Source organism: Alligator mississippiensis, chromosome 6 (assembly GCF_030867095.1).
Source record: "Alligator mississippiensis isolate rAllMis1 chromosome 6, rAllMis1, whole genome shotgun sequence".
Taxonomy (NCBI): domain Eukaryota; kingdom Metazoa; phylum Chordata; order Crocodylia; family Alligatoridae; genus Alligator; species Alligator mississippiensis.
The window spans coordinates 93288618-93305729 of NC_081829.1; the positions used below are offsets into that span (position 1 = coordinate 93288618).

General features: G+C 43.2%; 1 protein-coding gene across 3 annotated transcripts in view; it reads right to left on the minus strand.

Moving 5' to 3' along the window:
* The window catches only part of VTI1A (vesicle transport through interaction with t-SNAREs 1A), a 352105-nt gene that overhangs the window by 52422 nt on the left and 282571 nt on the right, over positions 1–17112 (minus strand). The window contains exon 8 of one of the 3 annotated variants that reach the window (XM_019485971.2): positions 14725–15098. The exons of the other annotated variants lie outside the window; for them this stretch is intronic. Within the exon in view, the coding sequence (XP_019341516.1) occupies positions 15068–15098 (31 nt within the window). The 3' untranslated portion in view covers positions 14725–15067. Of the gene's footprint in view, positions 1–14724; positions 15099–17112 lie in introns of those variants that run through there. 3 annotated transcript variants of the gene reach the window in all.

Below are 17112 nucleotides of genomic sequence, written 5' to 3' on the forward strand. Positions count from 1 at the left end.
TGCAATTTCCTAAAGGACATACCATTTATGGAGACCAATAGGATGAGTAAGAGTGTTTTCCCGGTAATTCTGCTCCCTGTGTTTGCATGGCAGGGCATTTGACATTTCAGTGCATTCACAGGCCTAAATGGGACCAACTTACTTTTTAACTTCAGTGTTAAGGGTTAGATGGCCCATGGTTATGACAAAAGGGAATAGACGGTGCCTTTCACCTGCAATTATCATTCTTCTAAAGGTTTCTTTTGGAAAAGGGGTGGATAATCTTAGGACCATCCATGTTTTCATTAAATGTGCATGCGCGGCAGTATCACATCGCACAGATGAACTGAACTGCAGCTTTAAATACATGCCCTGCAATATTGCTCGCAAGCTTGGCCAGATATCGCTGGAAGACCTTAAACTTTCTACGCCGAGTCACTGATGTACCTGATCCTCTGAGTTCAGGTTCACAAGGACCTGAAGAAAGCTCCACATCAGCGGACCAAACTCAGCGGCGTTCCCCAATACGCAGCTCTTTCCTCTCATCTTTTGGAGAACAAGGATAATCAACCTGTGACCCTGAAGAAGTACAGAGATGTGAACAATCAAAGAGATGTGCACTTCTGTGTATCACCATTTTCTTCCATCTATGGGACTGCTGCAAAATATGGCTATAGTTACTTTGCTGAGGCTATAGTTACTTACTCTTCTGTGAGGTAGGGAAGTTATGATGCCAGCATATTCAAAACCACCCCTTGCAAGCAACCTAGAGAAAGTGGAAGCGTATCTACATTAAGGTCCAACTGTCCATCAGAGAGCACACCTCTTCTGGACTAGCAGCTATGTCAGCAGAATCGTCTCCTGTGGACATGGCCTTATTTTGCAGTCCAGTTAGCACAATCAGCATAGACGCTTTTTTCAGGTTGGTCTAGTTCAGCCCAGGCTCTTTTCAGCACAATTAGTGCGTGCTGATTGTCGGACTCGTGAAAGACAACGAGGAATTTCACGTGGTTACATGCAGTAGTTCCCTTGGCTGGAAGTTTAGGAGAGCGGAGAGTTATGGAAATCAGATGCATAGTGAGGAAACACCATTTTTGGACACAAAGCTGTGCTTTGTGCGCTTACAGATGTTCCCCACCCCCTAACCCCCAAAAACCCCTATTCAGCAAAGTAACTGTAGCCATATTTTGCTGCAGTCCCACAGATGGAAGAAAACGGTGATACACAAAAGAATTCACACATGACGGGCACCCGCCTTCCAGGGCTGTCAGTATACACCTCGTCTTGCTGTAGGGATGGATGCTCACATTATATTATATCAACATTTATATGTTAAATAAATCAGGAGACTGAAAAAAAGCAGTACAAACTGCAAACCTAGAGAAGGAGGGAAAATTCCTGCCAGGAAACATTCTTCCTCAAGTCTGCAAAAAGCACAATACGACATGCTAATCTGTGGGGAATAAAAATAATATATATCTATATATATTTCCTTGCTCCATACCTATGACATGCTTTACTATGGTAGGTGCAGTATTTGTTTTTGACTGAATTGCTCAAGATCCATTTACATGGAGCCACATCTAACTGGATAACATTAGATCTGATAAAATTAAATTAGGAAAACCTAATTTAACCACCCAGCCCCAAAATGACACTGTCTCACACCTTGCAGGATCTAACCCTGAAAACCTGATGAGCCTTGTACGTGCTCTCTCTTCTGCTCTCCCTGTTGCATATTCCTGATGAAATCTCTGCTCCATCTGTTAAAATCTCATCTGACCTCTGTCTCCTGCTCCCGGTGTCTCCTTGAACTCACTGAAACTAGGCTCTCTTTCCATTTGCTCAGCTCCTGTTACTCTCCTTTGCTCTAGTCTCATGAGTCTGCAGGCTTCTGCTCTCACTTTTTTGCAGCTCCTATTCCTTCACCTTCATTATGGTCTGTTCTTCATACCCCCTTTCATTCAAGGTGATCATTTTGATTTTCTTAGTCCTCCTTTCTCTTTCGCCCCATTGACTTCAGGGTATGGCTCTCATTCCTCTTTCATATATTCTTATTCGCACTGACACATTTCTTCCAAGGGCTGCGTGGCTCCAATTACTTCTTCTGTGTTGGTAGTTCCCAAATACCTCTCTGTACCCATGACCTCCTCACCTCAGTCCAGTCTTGCATCTCCACCTGTCTCCAGCACTTTTCTTCTGGGATGTCCAGTGATCACCACAAACCCAATCTTGTCCAAACAACAGAAAAAAATTACCTTACTTCTCTTTGCTCCTAAAATATCTCCTCCCGCAGAAGAGATAGGGGTGACCGTGACCAGGGGAAGAGTCCCAGACAGTCAGGACTGCCCCATGGGAGTCCGGGGACTGGGAAGCCCGGGTGGCTCACATGCGCCTCCTGCTGTAATGGATTAGGAAAGACATTCGAGGGGGTAAATTGGTATTTGACTCCCTCTACTGATATCTGCGGGGAATGACACATGGGGGCTTAACTCGCTCAAAAGCGCCGTTCATGCAAACACGAATGCCGGGTCGTGCAAACAGAACTGCGCTACACCACCATTTAAATTCTGCGGCAATCTACATACACCCAAAGAGACACCTCTACTGAAAACACTACTGCACTTTCTTTCCATTTCCAAGGACTAGAATCCCAGGATCGTTTTTACCTCTTGCCTTTCCTTCACCCATACCCAGACTCTCACTATATACCAGCTGTCTTGTTTCTCATTACATTGCCCACTTCACCCTTTCTTTGTTCCTATACTAGTAAAAAAAGCCTTGACCCTATGAACTGCAGTCATTTCCCATATACTATGGCCCTGTAGCCTTCCCTTGTACAGAATCTTCTCTCTCCAGTTGTCCGAAGTGCTAATTATGTGACCCTCTGTCCCACGCTCTAAACATAAAACCATTTTGATTGCCTGTACTTTGACCCAATATACAGATGTTTCCCTTAAAAATGTGCATACCTCTTAATGGATCATGCAGTCAATGTTGTGTGTGCCAAACACAGACATGGGTCTAGCACAAACCCTGGGAAGGATATAATATGAATATTCAGTCTAACCAAGCCCACTTAAAAAGTTTTAGGTATTCTTTTCCCTCCTTCTTACTTTGTCAAGTATAATTCAGTTGTGATATGTCTGAGACAATTAGGCACTCAGCTTGGATCAGCTGCATAACTCGTCTACAGGGCTAATAAAAACATCCTTACCCCTCCATTTCTTGGGTATGTACAGCCACGGTAAGAAAGTTATTGATCTATAGGAATTAGTTTGCCAACAAGAAGAGTTCAGTGAGCCAGCACTTTCCTCTCCACAAATAAGAACATAAATAAGAGTTTCTTCATAGCACTGTGTAGCTGGGAACACATTAGCACAGCTAATTTTGGCCTGACAAGGGCACTTAGGATTCTCTACATTTCCCATACAGCTCATGCTTATCAGTTTACACTTGTTAGTGCAAAAATCTCCTTTCCTATCTTTGTTTCTGCCACTTCCCTTATCCTGTCACTCTCTTGGAGCAAGTGTGTGTGCTGGGCACTTCACCAGCCATTTCAGCAAACACACTCATTGCATCAGAGAGAGAGATTCACATGCGCACACAAACGACAGTAAGCTTCGGTGCAGCGCTTATCACAGAGAAAGGACAAGCCCCCCTACTGTACATACTGTAGCGCATGCTGCATTACACAAAGAAGATCTCTTTGCAGCAGCCTCCCTTCGGGGAGTGACAGGCAGCATTTAAATGGCATCCTTTAAAATAAATGTTTTGTTCACATAAAGCGCAGAGGAAAATATTAGTCGCAGTGATTCTTTTCTGCAAAAGGTGACATATGTAATTTCCCCTCTTGGGCCTGCGTGTCATGGGCTCAACCACGGTCAAAATGTCCTCCGGTCAAAGTTCGGGGTCACTAAACTGCCTCACCAGTGGGTGGAGTGCACTGACTTGCTGACAAAGCAGCTTCCTTTCCAAAGCAAGTGAAACGAAACAATAGAAGCAAATCTTGATCATTGACATAATGGGGAACAAGAACACACAGAACCCCTCAGATCCAGGCCATTCTGGGGGTCCAATTTGTAAGAGAGGCCTGATTTGCTTCCGGCTAAGGAGGTTTACAGCACTCAGGCTGAATCAGCGAGCAGGTGGCCAATGGTTTCCACTGGCCACGGGAGGAATTTGACCCTAACTTGGCCACTGTAATCAATGGGAGGGACTGGGATATTAAAGGGAGGAAGCATCAGGCTGCAGGAAAGGTGAAAGACTGCCCTGTTGGAAGGGCAGGTAAACAGGGATGTGGCTTTGCAAGGCTACAGGACTCCAGCCAGTCTGAGAGACAGATTCCCTAGGGAGCAGAAAGCCTGTTTTAAAGACTATTGGTCTACTCGGTGTAAAACCTGTCCAAATCTCCTGAAGAGATAGGAAAATGTGGGGACAGATTGGTTGAGGTTTTCCTTCCCCAAGTCATTCTCCAGCATGTTTTTTATGGAATGAGTCAAAGGGGCTGACCACAGCTCCCTAAGGAAAGAAAAGGTCAAGCAATGAGCAAGGTGGTTATCTAGAACTGGCCTAAGCTGACCCACAGCAATAATCCTTAGCTAGAGGTTTAATTGCTGAAAGTCAAGGAAGATGCAACCGGCTCGTTGCCACAGGGGAGGCCGTGACACTCCCTAGTGGCCTTGCTGCTCCTGCCTGGTTCAAGCTCTAATGCCACGCTCCCTAGACTTGCTCGCCCACCATGCCTTGCTCTTAATATAATAGGTTGATTCAGGGAGGCTGACAACAGGCCTTAGAGTAAGGCCTATTCCCAATAAATTCCCATTGGGTCTCTCCTGAGACCCCACTAGCCTTGATCTAGCCCTCAGGATTGGTAAGTCCCTCTTGGCCTGACTTAAGGCACCAGGAGCCTTAAGGGCAAATTATGTGGCTCCTTTTTCTCCCTTACACCACTCCCCAAGCCTCACAGATGTTCTCTCTCATTGACATGACTAGTTATACACTTGGCCCCCTTGGGCCCTCATACCCTCAGGTCCCTTACTCAGTCTCCCCCTGCGCTCTTGGACCCCTGGTCCCATGCATAGCCTCTCCTCCAGGCTCTTGGACCCCTGGTCAGCCACACATCCCTTCCTCTGGGCTCTTAGATCCCTGGTCTCATACACAGCCCCATCTCCGAGCTCTCGGACCTCTAGTCCCGTACGCAGTCCCTCCTAGATTTCATAGACATTAGGGCTGGAAGGGACTTTGTGAGATCATCGGGTCCAGCCCCCTGCCCAAAGGGCAGGAAAGTCAGCTGGGGTCAGATGACCCTAGCAAGCTGAGCATCCAGGTGTTTCTTGAATGTATCCAGAATGTGTGCTTGTACCACTTCTGGGGGAAGTCTATTCCAGACTCTGGAGACTACCTTGGGGGTCTTCAAGAGGAGGCTGGATAGACATTTGGCTGGGACGTTACAACCCCAGCACTCATTCCTGCCCGGGGGAGGGGGTCGGACCTGATGATCTGTTTAGGTCCCTTCCGACCCTAAGCACTATGAAACTATGACTCAGACAGTAAAGAAGTTTTTCCTTATGTCCAGTCTAAAACAGTCTTTCAGCAGTTTGTGACCATTAGACATTGTCTTCCCTTGGGGTGCCCTGGTGAACAGACGTTTTCCCAATTCCTGATGCACACCGCTTATACACTTATAGGCTTCCATCAAGTCCCCCCTGAGTCTTCTCTTCTCTAGGCTGAAAAGTCCCATGCCTCTCAGCCTCTCCTCATAAGGCCTGTTCTCTTGACCTCTAATCGTGTGCATGGCTCTCCTCTGGACTCTCTCAAGCTTCTCCACATCCTTTCTAAAGTGTGGAGCCCAGAATTGGATGCAGTACTCCAGCTGCGGCCTCACCAAGGCTGAGTACAGCAGGAGGATGAGTCCTTGATTCGTGCTTGAGATGCATCAATAGATGCAAGCCAGAGTTTTATTTGCTTTGTGGGCTGCAGCATTGCATTGGTGGCTCACGTTCAGCCTGCAATCAATCATGTCCCCCAAGTCTCTTCCGGTCATGGTGCTAGCGAATGTAGCACTGTCGAACCTATAACTATGATGTGGGTCCTGTCTCCCGAGTTGGAGCACCTTGCATTTTTCTGTGTTGAATGTCATCAGGTTTTGATCCACCCACCTTGCAAGCCTGCCTGTCCAGGTCGGCCTAAATCCCCAGCCTAAAACCTAACGTGACTGCACTTCCCCATGATTTGGTGTCATCTGCAAACTTAGCCAGGCCGCTTCTGACCTGACCCCTGGTCCTGTACGCAGACCCTCCTCTGGGGTCTCGGATCTGTGGTCCTGTACATGCCCCACCCCAGGGCTCTCAAATCCCTGGTCCCATATGCTGTCTCTCCTCTGGGCTCTTGGACCCCTCCCTGAACACCACCCTCAGTCTGAGGGCTCCTAGGTTACTGGTTCCCTAAATAGGCCTTGAGCCCGCCCCAGCAGGGCTCAAGACTAAACTGCTGGTGCAACTCAAATAAACAAGCAGCATCTCAGCCCCCAGGCAGACACCTCAACCTTTCTAAGGGTTTACCATAAACAAAGGCCGCTTGCCCGTAAACCAAGTCTTTTCACAGCCCTGGGAACTTGCCTCTGTTCCCAGTCCTGCAGAGTTGTCCAGCAACATCCAGGTCCTTTTAGGAGCCCTACAGCTAGGAGCTCCTCATTTCATAGTTGCTGGGGAGAGACTCCCTGGCCAGTGCAGGCTCTGGGCTTATATAACTCCTACCTGAGCCCTCTTCCGGTCAGGTGAGTCCCTCATTAGCTTCCTTCTGCCACCTGCAAGCAGCCTCTCAAGCTTGCTCTCTGAAAGGGGCAAGCACATCCCAGTGCCCTGCTGCAGAAGAAAATTCTCTCTTCTTCCACTCTCTTTCCCTTCCTCACTCCTGAGATGTATCACATCGTATCAGTCCTTGCTACAGCTTGATTAGTCCCTATTACTATTTGCATGCCATGGTTGGATTTTAATTTGGATGAGTTTAACTCATTGTGCTGCACTTCAGGCACTTAAAACACTTTTCTGAGGTCCCCCCTCACGTATCTTCTGTAGAAAAGAAGTATCCCACAACTAGGAACAAAAACTGGATCTTTTGGCCATCTTGCACATGGTACACAAAAGCCAAACCAATTAGGGTGAATGCAAAACCTCTCTGTTTACCCAGAGAGACTCCTCCGTTTTTCCAAGTCTGAGGGAATGTCACTGATTATATACTGGTATAGACTTGAAAACTTGACAAAGGAAATGTATGTAACAGGCTTGAGTCCAATACTTGAGGCCATCGCAAGTAGTTTACGTATCTACACAAATACACTATGAATATTTTACACAGAATAGTTTTGGTTACCACTTCAGAAAAAATGGATCACTGGTTAGGTAAGGAACCACAAAGTTTGCCCCCTGGTAATAACTAGGGTTTGAATCTGCAGACTGAGGGGTCAAAACATTAGTCAGTAGAGCTGTACAAAGCTTCGGTCGCCACTTCAATTCAGAGATTTGGCCTGATTCAGTGGTTGAATCTCCGAATCCAAATCAAATCGGGAGACCCATTTAAAGGTCTGAATCAAATCTGAAGCCCCCAAATTGATTCAGAAAAGATTTGGAGAGATTCGGAGATTTGGATCGGCCAGGGAGAGGCAGCCTCAGCATTGCAGCTATTAAAAAAAGTCCTGCACTCACTGGATCTGGCAGTGGCAATTGGGGCCTCTGGGCACTCGTGGCAGAGCCCACCCATGCAGCGCTGGGCAGTGGGGATCGCCCCAGCCACCCGTGCCTGGCACCCATGCTGCAGCTGCACCATGGCACGGGTGCAACATGGCTCAACAGGGCATCGTGCGCTGTCTGGGAGCTGGAGCCACTGGTGCTGAGTGGTGCTGGGCTCCGGCCGCCCCAGAGTCCCCGCAACCCCTGCTACAGCTGGTGAGTGCAGGGCTTTTTTTTCTTCTTAAAGTGGTGGGAGGCTGGGGCTGGGCAGGGGATGATAGGGCAGCCATGGGGGCTTCTCCCGCAGCTCCCCCTGCCCGGGGAGAGACAGGTGGAGCCACGGGAGAACCTGCAGTCACCCAGCTATGCCTGCCTCTCCTCGGCTGATCTGAATCTCTGAATCAGTGCCACATCTCCAATTCTGATTTGGCTGTATTGAATGGGGACAGTGATACGAATCATCAAATCGAATCACCGTCCTCCGAATTGGCTGAATTCGAATTGAATACTTCCCTATTCGCACAGGCCTATTAGTCAGCTTTATAAACCTATGAGATAAATTTGACTTCCTCAGACTATCTGAAAAGTTAAGATTCCAGTTGATAATATTTTCCACTTCCTTATCTCCTAGCAAATCAAACAATTTACACAGAGCACTTCTCTTGGAATTCCAGATCCCATATTAGGCCATTTGGAGTTTATTTAACACGTCAGATTTAAAGCAGGGCTTGCTTCAGATGAATAGGCAAATCATTTATAAATGTGCGTTTACAAGGTCAGAAGTCACAGCAACTGTGCTTGCTGCTTGTCAACTTATTCAGAGGAAATTGTGTAATCAACTTAACATAGCAGTTACCCTTTACCTTGAAGGTCAAGCTCACTGTTCCTGTATGTCACCACACTTGCCTATTAATCACTAAGGAGGAAATTCAACATTTTCTTTAAATTCAATTGTGCAAAGCAAGGCTGAATTCTGATTCTTTCTCTCTCCTTCCTTGAAGCCATAATGACCAGTTTGATTTCAAGTAGTCTTTTTGTATTTAAATTCTCACTCCCCCCCCCCAAATCTCACTAGCGTCTGCCTGCGGGGTTCTTTCTTTTTGCTTTATCTGTCTTGGGTCTCCTTCAACCCTGACAACTTCTGAGGTTGAAGCTAGTGAACATAGAGGATAAGGGTCAATTTATAGCTGACAGAGGGCAGAGATTCCAACCAAAGCATAAAGGCTGAACTCGCGTAGGAGAAACCACCTTAACTCCTTAAGTTGCTTAGCACTGCTCTGTTTCCATCCAGCTTTGAGAAATGACCAGTCAAACAGGCCCTGTCTGTCAATGCTCTACCTCACTAAATGGATGGTATTTTAATTCTGGAAACATGAAATTAAATGTTTCTCCTGCCACCAGTTTATAACAGCTTCATTATTCAGTGGTACGGAGAGCAGTCAAATGACAATAGCTCACTTCATTCTGCTACCGCTGATCACACCAAGCAGAGCCTCCCCCTAAAGTCTGTTTGGGACATCTCCACACTGCTTACATTGGGGCCATTTGTAGTTTAGGAGTGCATCCCACAGGGTTAAAAGTTTTGCCCGCTTGGAATTAATTACGAAAAGTCTTCATCTCTAGCATGCCCAGCTACTCCGCATTTGCTGCCTCCACGCTTTTCACTTGCCCACTCTTTAAAGGGTTTGGAAATGGCAACAAAAGAGATAATCCTCCTTTGTGGGTATTCCCACAGTTAGCAACACACACATCTGGATGGAGTTTCAATAGCCCACTGTTATTCAAACAATTTGTAATCACACAGACTGTGTAGTGAACTAACAGACCAGCACATATAGCTTTTCATTATTATGTAGCATACAGTAGACATAATGTACAAATAAACTCAAAACCTGCAGCACCAACAATGGCACATTCTACTTGGCCTCATTCACGAAACAGCCCTTGTAAGAAGTCTTTATCGAAAGATGCAACACATTACTACTTCTTTTGGTTATAAATGGGAAGGAGATTTAGGAAAATCTTGTGCATCTGTTCAACAGTCTAAAAAGCCAAGTTGTGGGGTATTTATAGTACTTAAAAATAAAGACTATAAAAACCTAGAACTTAGTCCTTAGGTGAACAGCACCATGTAAGTTATAACAGTAGCTGATTTTATAACACACGACAATAAGAACAAGCATAGCCAAAGGCAGGATCAAGCCCTTAACATTTTTATATTGGGATTTGTGCTTAAAGATCTGTTTCAGTCTGGATACAATGATTCATTCTCCATTTCCCCCAATGCTATAACCCCCAGACCCCTTCCTTTCCCATGACTCATGTTGACTTTTTATTAAAATACTCTGGATGTAGAATCATTTTATAGTTTAAAATTTATGGCCTTGATCCTGCAAACATTATTCACGGGACTAGCCCTAATAGTGCAAAAAGAGCTAGTACCATAGGGTTCACTATACTGAACTGTCCTGAAAAAGTTGTTGCAGAAACAGGAAAGTCGTCTTAGTGTTACTGCTGCCCCTTGGTTAAATGTTCTTGTGGCTAGGAATAGATGTTACATTTGTCCCTGGATAAGCTGCGCTTGTGTGCACACTGAAAGCAGTGGCACTTTTCTGTCACTGATTCAATGATGCAATTCTGGGAAAAATGTACAGATATACTGTACAGTATCCCAGGCCAAACTATTACTAGTTCTTATCCAGGAAACTTTTTCAGGATTTCTTTTGGGACAATGGACATGAACAACTGTAGGATTGCATTTGCTCTGACAGAAAATTTTTTATCCCAGGTTAAATGTGATGTGTGCTTGCAGCCTACATGACAGACTATTGGTAACTCTTCCACACAAGGCTAAATGGTCAAACTCTGATTTATACCTGGTCTGAGAGTCAGGGTATCAACATCTTGCCCATGAACTTGAATCAGAGCTAAGGAAACTTGACAGGGTTCACCAACAGACAAAAATATCAAAGTAGGAACAGGGCAAGAAATGGCACAAATAGGAACTTGCAGTTTCCTTCCTCTTTATCATTTTAAGGAAACATGAAAAGGTATATTCACATTACAGTACAGCAGACCACATATCACTTGAACTTTCACAGATTATCTAATATCTTATTGCCTTGCACTGTATCATAACCACTGTTTTCATACTGGACCACAATGGCTGATCCAGTCTCTGCAGATACAGAGGTTTCCTTTTAGAACAAAAGCACCTCTGATTTTCTTCCTTATTTTACCTCCACAAAAAAAAGAATAAAAAAAAGGCACGGAGGCACAGCAAAGACTTGACTTCATTGGCTCCATATTTTGGTAATGATTTTTTCAGACTTTAAGAGAACAGAGCACAACTAGTGCAATATATGGCTGTTATCCAAGGGTATTTCAATGTAGGTTTTAGGGAAAAGATGAAGGCATGAATGATTTAGGTAGGGTTGATGTGACACATTGACCTCTACAAGTGACAATCCCAAGAGGTATCCTTGCTCCTTCTCCCACAAAAAAATGAGCAGACAAGAGAGGATGGGGGTAGATGATGTAGCCTGGCAAGAATTTGAACTGTATCCACAAAATTTGTACGTGGACTACACTAGAACATTTTATAATATACTTCAGTTGTTTCAAGAGGTCCCTCTACAAAGTTGAGAAGACTCCATAACTGCATTATCAACCTGTATGAGACTCAACAGTGAAATTCTCCTTTGCCCAAGCACTTGTAAAGGAAAGTGTACAGCAGTGTAATGAAGATGTACTTTATGTAGATATCCAGATTCTTAAGGGAAGAATGTGACCTAGTGGTTAAAACCTGGACAGCGAGTCAGGAGTTCCCTTCCTGTCCCTTGGCACCAATTTCCTATATGATCCTGAGAAGTAATTTAATTTTTCCTTGCCTTCATTTTCCAATTAGCATAATGGGATAATAATACAACAATAATTCCAGTGTGCCCTCCCCACAAAAGGATGCTGTGAGTCTTAATTAATGTGCGTTTGCTGCCTTCTGAAATCCTCTAACCCTTTGCAGTCTGCTAAGGCAACTCAAACCTTGGCTGTAAATCCTTCAAAATGGGTTAGCTTGAGAACACTCCATTTCCAACAGGATGAAGGAATTTTGATCCCTGGCTGCCACAATGACCCATGGGGCTTTTGGTGGCAGGAACAAGACAGAGCAGCTTTCAGACTTCCCTAATTTACACCAGGGGTTGGACTGGTGCCCAGACATCCCAAAGATCAGGGAGCTATGAAGGTGGCCTGAGTTCTTCCTCTCTTCCTCCAAGAATGCTGCTTGGCTGCAGTTCATGTGCTGGGACTTCCTGGTGAGTGAACTTCAACATCTGTTAAACCAAGATGTACTAAATACTCATCCTGGAGAATATTTACCTCTTTTACATTTTCTTCATGCATTTACTTGGGCCTGAGGTCTATCAATTCTTCAACAATAAACCCCGATGTTCAGTAGAACGTGACATGAACTGAAGTGTTATGGGACGCATTCTGCATATTCAGGTGTACACGGCAACTACAGACATGCAGGTTGATGGCTTACATTAGTGATGTACACCGATGTGGACGTTAACAATGGACACTTCTCAATCTAGCTCAGAATTTTGCATCGCAAACCAAACAAGAATTTTTTCTTGGTGATATTTCCCTAGTTTAGGAAATGAGACAAGTAAAATACTGCATGTAAAGAGTTTTGAGTTTCCCAACAGAAAGGCTCAATGAAAATGTCAATGAGAATGCCATATCTGAATACTCCTCAATACTGGGGAAAGCTGGATCCAAATGTTGAAGCTTGGGCCCAGCATTACTAACAGATAAAATGAAAAGATGACTTATCTTGAGAAGGCTTGATGTTTTGAGTACAAATATTTGAATCTTTGGTTTTTTGAAAATACACATTTTTTCTTATGAAACCCAAAGTGGAAATTAAATGCTCATTACGTTTTTAGAAGTTATAATATTCAGTGAAGTCTAACTGTTGTCTGGACTGTGTAGGGCAAGCTCGTTTTAAATATAGCTAAACAACGTATCAGCAAAACGTTCCTTTCAGCTTCTCAAAGACTTGCATTTGCCAATTTATAATTAGTTGCAGATCTTCAATGACTTTCTAGCTAACAAAACAGTTTCATTTGCATTGTTTACTTGCCACTTAACTCAAATTGTACTCAAATTGGTTGTTTTAAAACGTGACACAAATTTTCAGGGCCATAGGAAATTCTATATATTTTAGTGCAACAAGCATCTGTATTTTAGTCTTCAGTGATAAAAGTGTACAGAATCTGGCCCAAACTCAATCGACTCAATCACATAATCTCAAAATACCTCCTGCGCAATTTGTCAAAAGAAGATTTTTTTTGGCAAGAACACAAAACTATAGCAACTTATAACGAGGAGCATAAAATCAAAAAATAAGCAAAGTTTGTTTTGTGTACTAATTGAAACTGGTAAACCACGATAGACGCATTTAAATTCAACAGAAAATCAAAGAAATTAACCATCAAAATATCAGTCACTGCTACTGTACTTAAATACGGTCCACGGCATTCACTCTTCTTCCTTGTGGTGCCAGCTTGTTTTGATTACTAAATTCAAGGTGCAAAAAGTTGGGGAGAGAATGGCTCATATGATTAATTTGATTTGGAGCTATGCAGTTCCAGGCAGACCTTAGCTAACTCTGTTACATGATCATATAGTATTAAGTGAGTTCTTCTAAGAGACTTAAAAAGTGGTTGTCTACAGCAGTCTTTTGTGCCAGGGGATTCCTTTAGAGAGAGACCCATTCCCTGCCCCTTCTTCCTCCCCGCACCTCCCAGCCCTCAATATTGGTTAAATAGCGAGGGCCTTTACTTTCCAGATTTTAACCTGATATTTGAGAAGCATGTTTTAGTTCCTGTTTCTAATCTGGGTTCATACTCTGTGGCTGCAAGTCACTTGTATGACTCAGTTTTCTCTTCTCCCAAATTGGAATCAGGATATTTACAGGTAGGTTCATTTATTTCTAACAGCTGCTTTGACAATGAACAAAGCAAAACTAAAACATAAATGAAAAATGAGACAGCTCTACCAGCTTTCTGTTTGTAAGAGCAAACAAACTTTGTGGGAAGAAACGCTTTAGGGACTGGGCTCAGATACATAAATCAAGGACATCTTTTTTACTGAAGTTTCCCTATTCTGTATATTTCCAATCTACACAAAAAGTAAACTTTCATCCACTTATTGCTATATTACATGCATTTTGGGGAATGTGCTGACTCATTTGATTTTATGGGTGGTTAGATTTTTTGCTACAGTCTTCATACTAAAAACTAAGGGGCAACTCTTGAGATGTGGTGACTTTTGCGTCTCAGGACCATCCTTGAGCTGGCCTTTTCCTAATAACCATTATACAGACATGCGATTCATTCTTACGTGCTTCTACGAATGTGAAACAAAACTGGTCTCTTCCTTTTTCTTGGTAGATCATTCCTCCCATTTCTAAAGGTATCTGCACTCATTTTAAAGTAGGAACAAGGTTCTGCTTTAAGTGCATGGATGATTGCAGTTTACAGCGTATTTGAGCATTCACAAAGCCTACTGAGTAGCAGTGCTGCAAGGCAAGGAAGTCCGTTATCCTCCACTTACAGATGGTGTCTGATGGTTTAAGGTATTTATTTGATTGTTTGACTCATGAATTAAAATAGGACTTGGAACAAAATACCTTGGAGGATCTCGGCTTAAATGACAAGCCCAAAGTCACACAGGCAAGGCTGGAGCAGAAGAGAAGTCTCTTTTGGCAGGTTTCTCAGAGTCCCAAGGTTAGTGCCTGAACTACTGGCCCATCCTCACTTTTCGACATAATGTAAGCAACAATAAATACAGCTGGAAGAATACCATGCTAGGGTTAACAAATGGTTGCTCCGTCATGATGCCCTTACCCCCAAAGATTACCAAGAAGGAAAGTTTCATAGGAGGGAGATGAAGCCTACGTGATACCTATGCAATTATATCTTACAGATAAGAGATACGGAGAAAGATATTTCATTGACATTAGTGACGATTTATTAAAAGGCGGTGCTATTATTATAAAATGCTGATTTCCAGTGTTGGTATGGTAATTATCATTATGTTGTCAGGAGTTCTGAATCTTAACTACACAATGCAACAAAAATAGTTTGTTACTTCTAAATTTTACCATATAATCTCTTATTCTGCCAATGTGTAAAAAAATCAGAGTGACGCCCCTGATTGGCCTTTATAAAAACTTCTGCTACATAAGTCTCCTTTCTCTTTGCTGCTCAACACCAGGCAGTCACAGTCTTTACTTTGTCCTTCTCTTGAATTTTCTTTTGAAAAGCTTCCAATTGTTCTCTACTTGCTTTCTACTTCCGCTCAACACGGTGGGTGGGACCCCTGTTAGAACAAGCAGAACAGGACATTCAAAGCAGGGATGAATTTTCATTTATAAAGTAGCTTTATTAAATACTTTACTTATCATTCTCTAATTTATGCCAACTTCTTATTCACTGCATGATAAAATATCTTCATTGATGACACACTGATTATTTCCCTAAGATGGTACAACAAATTCAGGTCTCGCAGTACTCTAGCAGAATGTCTTTTTTCTTTCTTTTTTATCTATATGCATTACCTTAGCCCTGCCTGTTTGGACTCTCATCAGCTACTACATTGCCTGGTTATGAAGTGTCTTGATCTAGAACTCAACCAGGTCTTAAGAGGAGCGCATGCAAGTGAGGCATGTTCAGGGCTTCACTTAAATGGAATAGAAATGAAGTCAATTGGGAGCAGAACTGGAGCCTTCATGAGCCAGATTGTGTATTTATTCACAAATCCTTCTTCTCTCCCTGAGAAGAACTTGGTCATTATGGAGTGCACTTTGATTCCTTTCTTGGGCAGTGGCTGGTTAGCTCATGAAAGGTACTGTTTGTGTTTGTCTGACACGAGCAGGCGATGCTTTTCTTTGGAAGACATTTTAATTTTTGTTTTAGTTTCCCTTTATTTAACCACGTGGAATGACAATGACAGCAGTGGAACACTCCTGAAGCCATAAGATTTTAATGCTCATCTGTATATGTATGCTGTAGGGAATACCATCTAATTATATTCTATGCACAATAGCAATTTAATATAAATGCTATTTTAAAAAAAATGAAGCCTACCAGTCCTCCCTCTGGTTCAGAACACCCCATTATCTTCTCCTTCTGACAGTAAGAAATGGCTATTTAATCTTACTTTTAACTTTCTGTCTTTAAATCAGTTCTAAATCCATGACAAGACTTTACATCCTACCCCATTGTTAGCAAGAATCCTTAATTGCCTCCTTTAAAAGACTTTATCCAAACCCTTTTGAAAGTTTAAATAAATTATATCCACCGGTTCTCCTTTATCCATTATTTGTTAACTATTTCAAAGAATTCTGACAGGCTATAGAAACTGCGTTGATTTGTCCCCATCATATTATCCTCATCTAGGGGCTTTATATCATCTTTAATCATTCTCTTAACTCTTTTCTTTATACTGATGTGCCTCCCAGGTCCATAATTCCAGGAATCGCCCTTATCACCTCTTAGAAAAGATGGAAACAATGTTGATCACCCTCCAGTATAATAGCTTGTAAAAAAAATAATACATTCTAGACTTTTGTTATTAGCTCAGGTATTGGCCATGGCGATTCACACATTCATGACCTCTAGGCTTGATTATTGCAACTCACTAGGGATGAAGCTGTCAATGCTGAAAAAGCTGCAGTTGGTACAGAACACAGCAGCCTATCTTTTTAGCAATGCAAATTTTTGTGAGCACACCACCACGTTGTTCTGCTTTCAGCACTGGTTCCCTGCTGAACAGAGCCCAAGTCAAGGTCTCTGTCCTCGTGTTCAAAACCCCCTCCTGGATGGACCAAAGCTACCCACACAAGCATCATTTCCTGGAGGGTCTCACTTCGATGGAATCGGTCAGCCCCAAGACTCGGGTACATGAGCGTATGAGACAGAGCTATCTCAGAAGCTAGATCAAGAATAAAATTCACTTCTGCAAGACATCAGAATGACAATGAAACCTTGCCATCTTCAAGTAATAATAAAGTAGAGATGTACTGCCTGGGGAGTAAGAAGAGATACAGTTGCATTATTTTAACCCTGAAACTTGTAAGGCATTCAGCTACTATCATGAAGAGTGCACGACAAAAAAACCCAAAATAGCTGTTTCATTCTTGAGTCTCCTCTAAACAGCAGTGCCAAGCAGATCCAATGATCTATTACAAATAAATTCCTCTCTAATTCTTCCAGCCCATTTTTTGTATCCATCTGGCTCTATCATGACCCCTGTCATTCCTGGCAAAGAAAAACAATGAGGTAGGTATTCTCCCACTCCCTTCCGATGAAAACAAATGATTTAGCTTATTTGC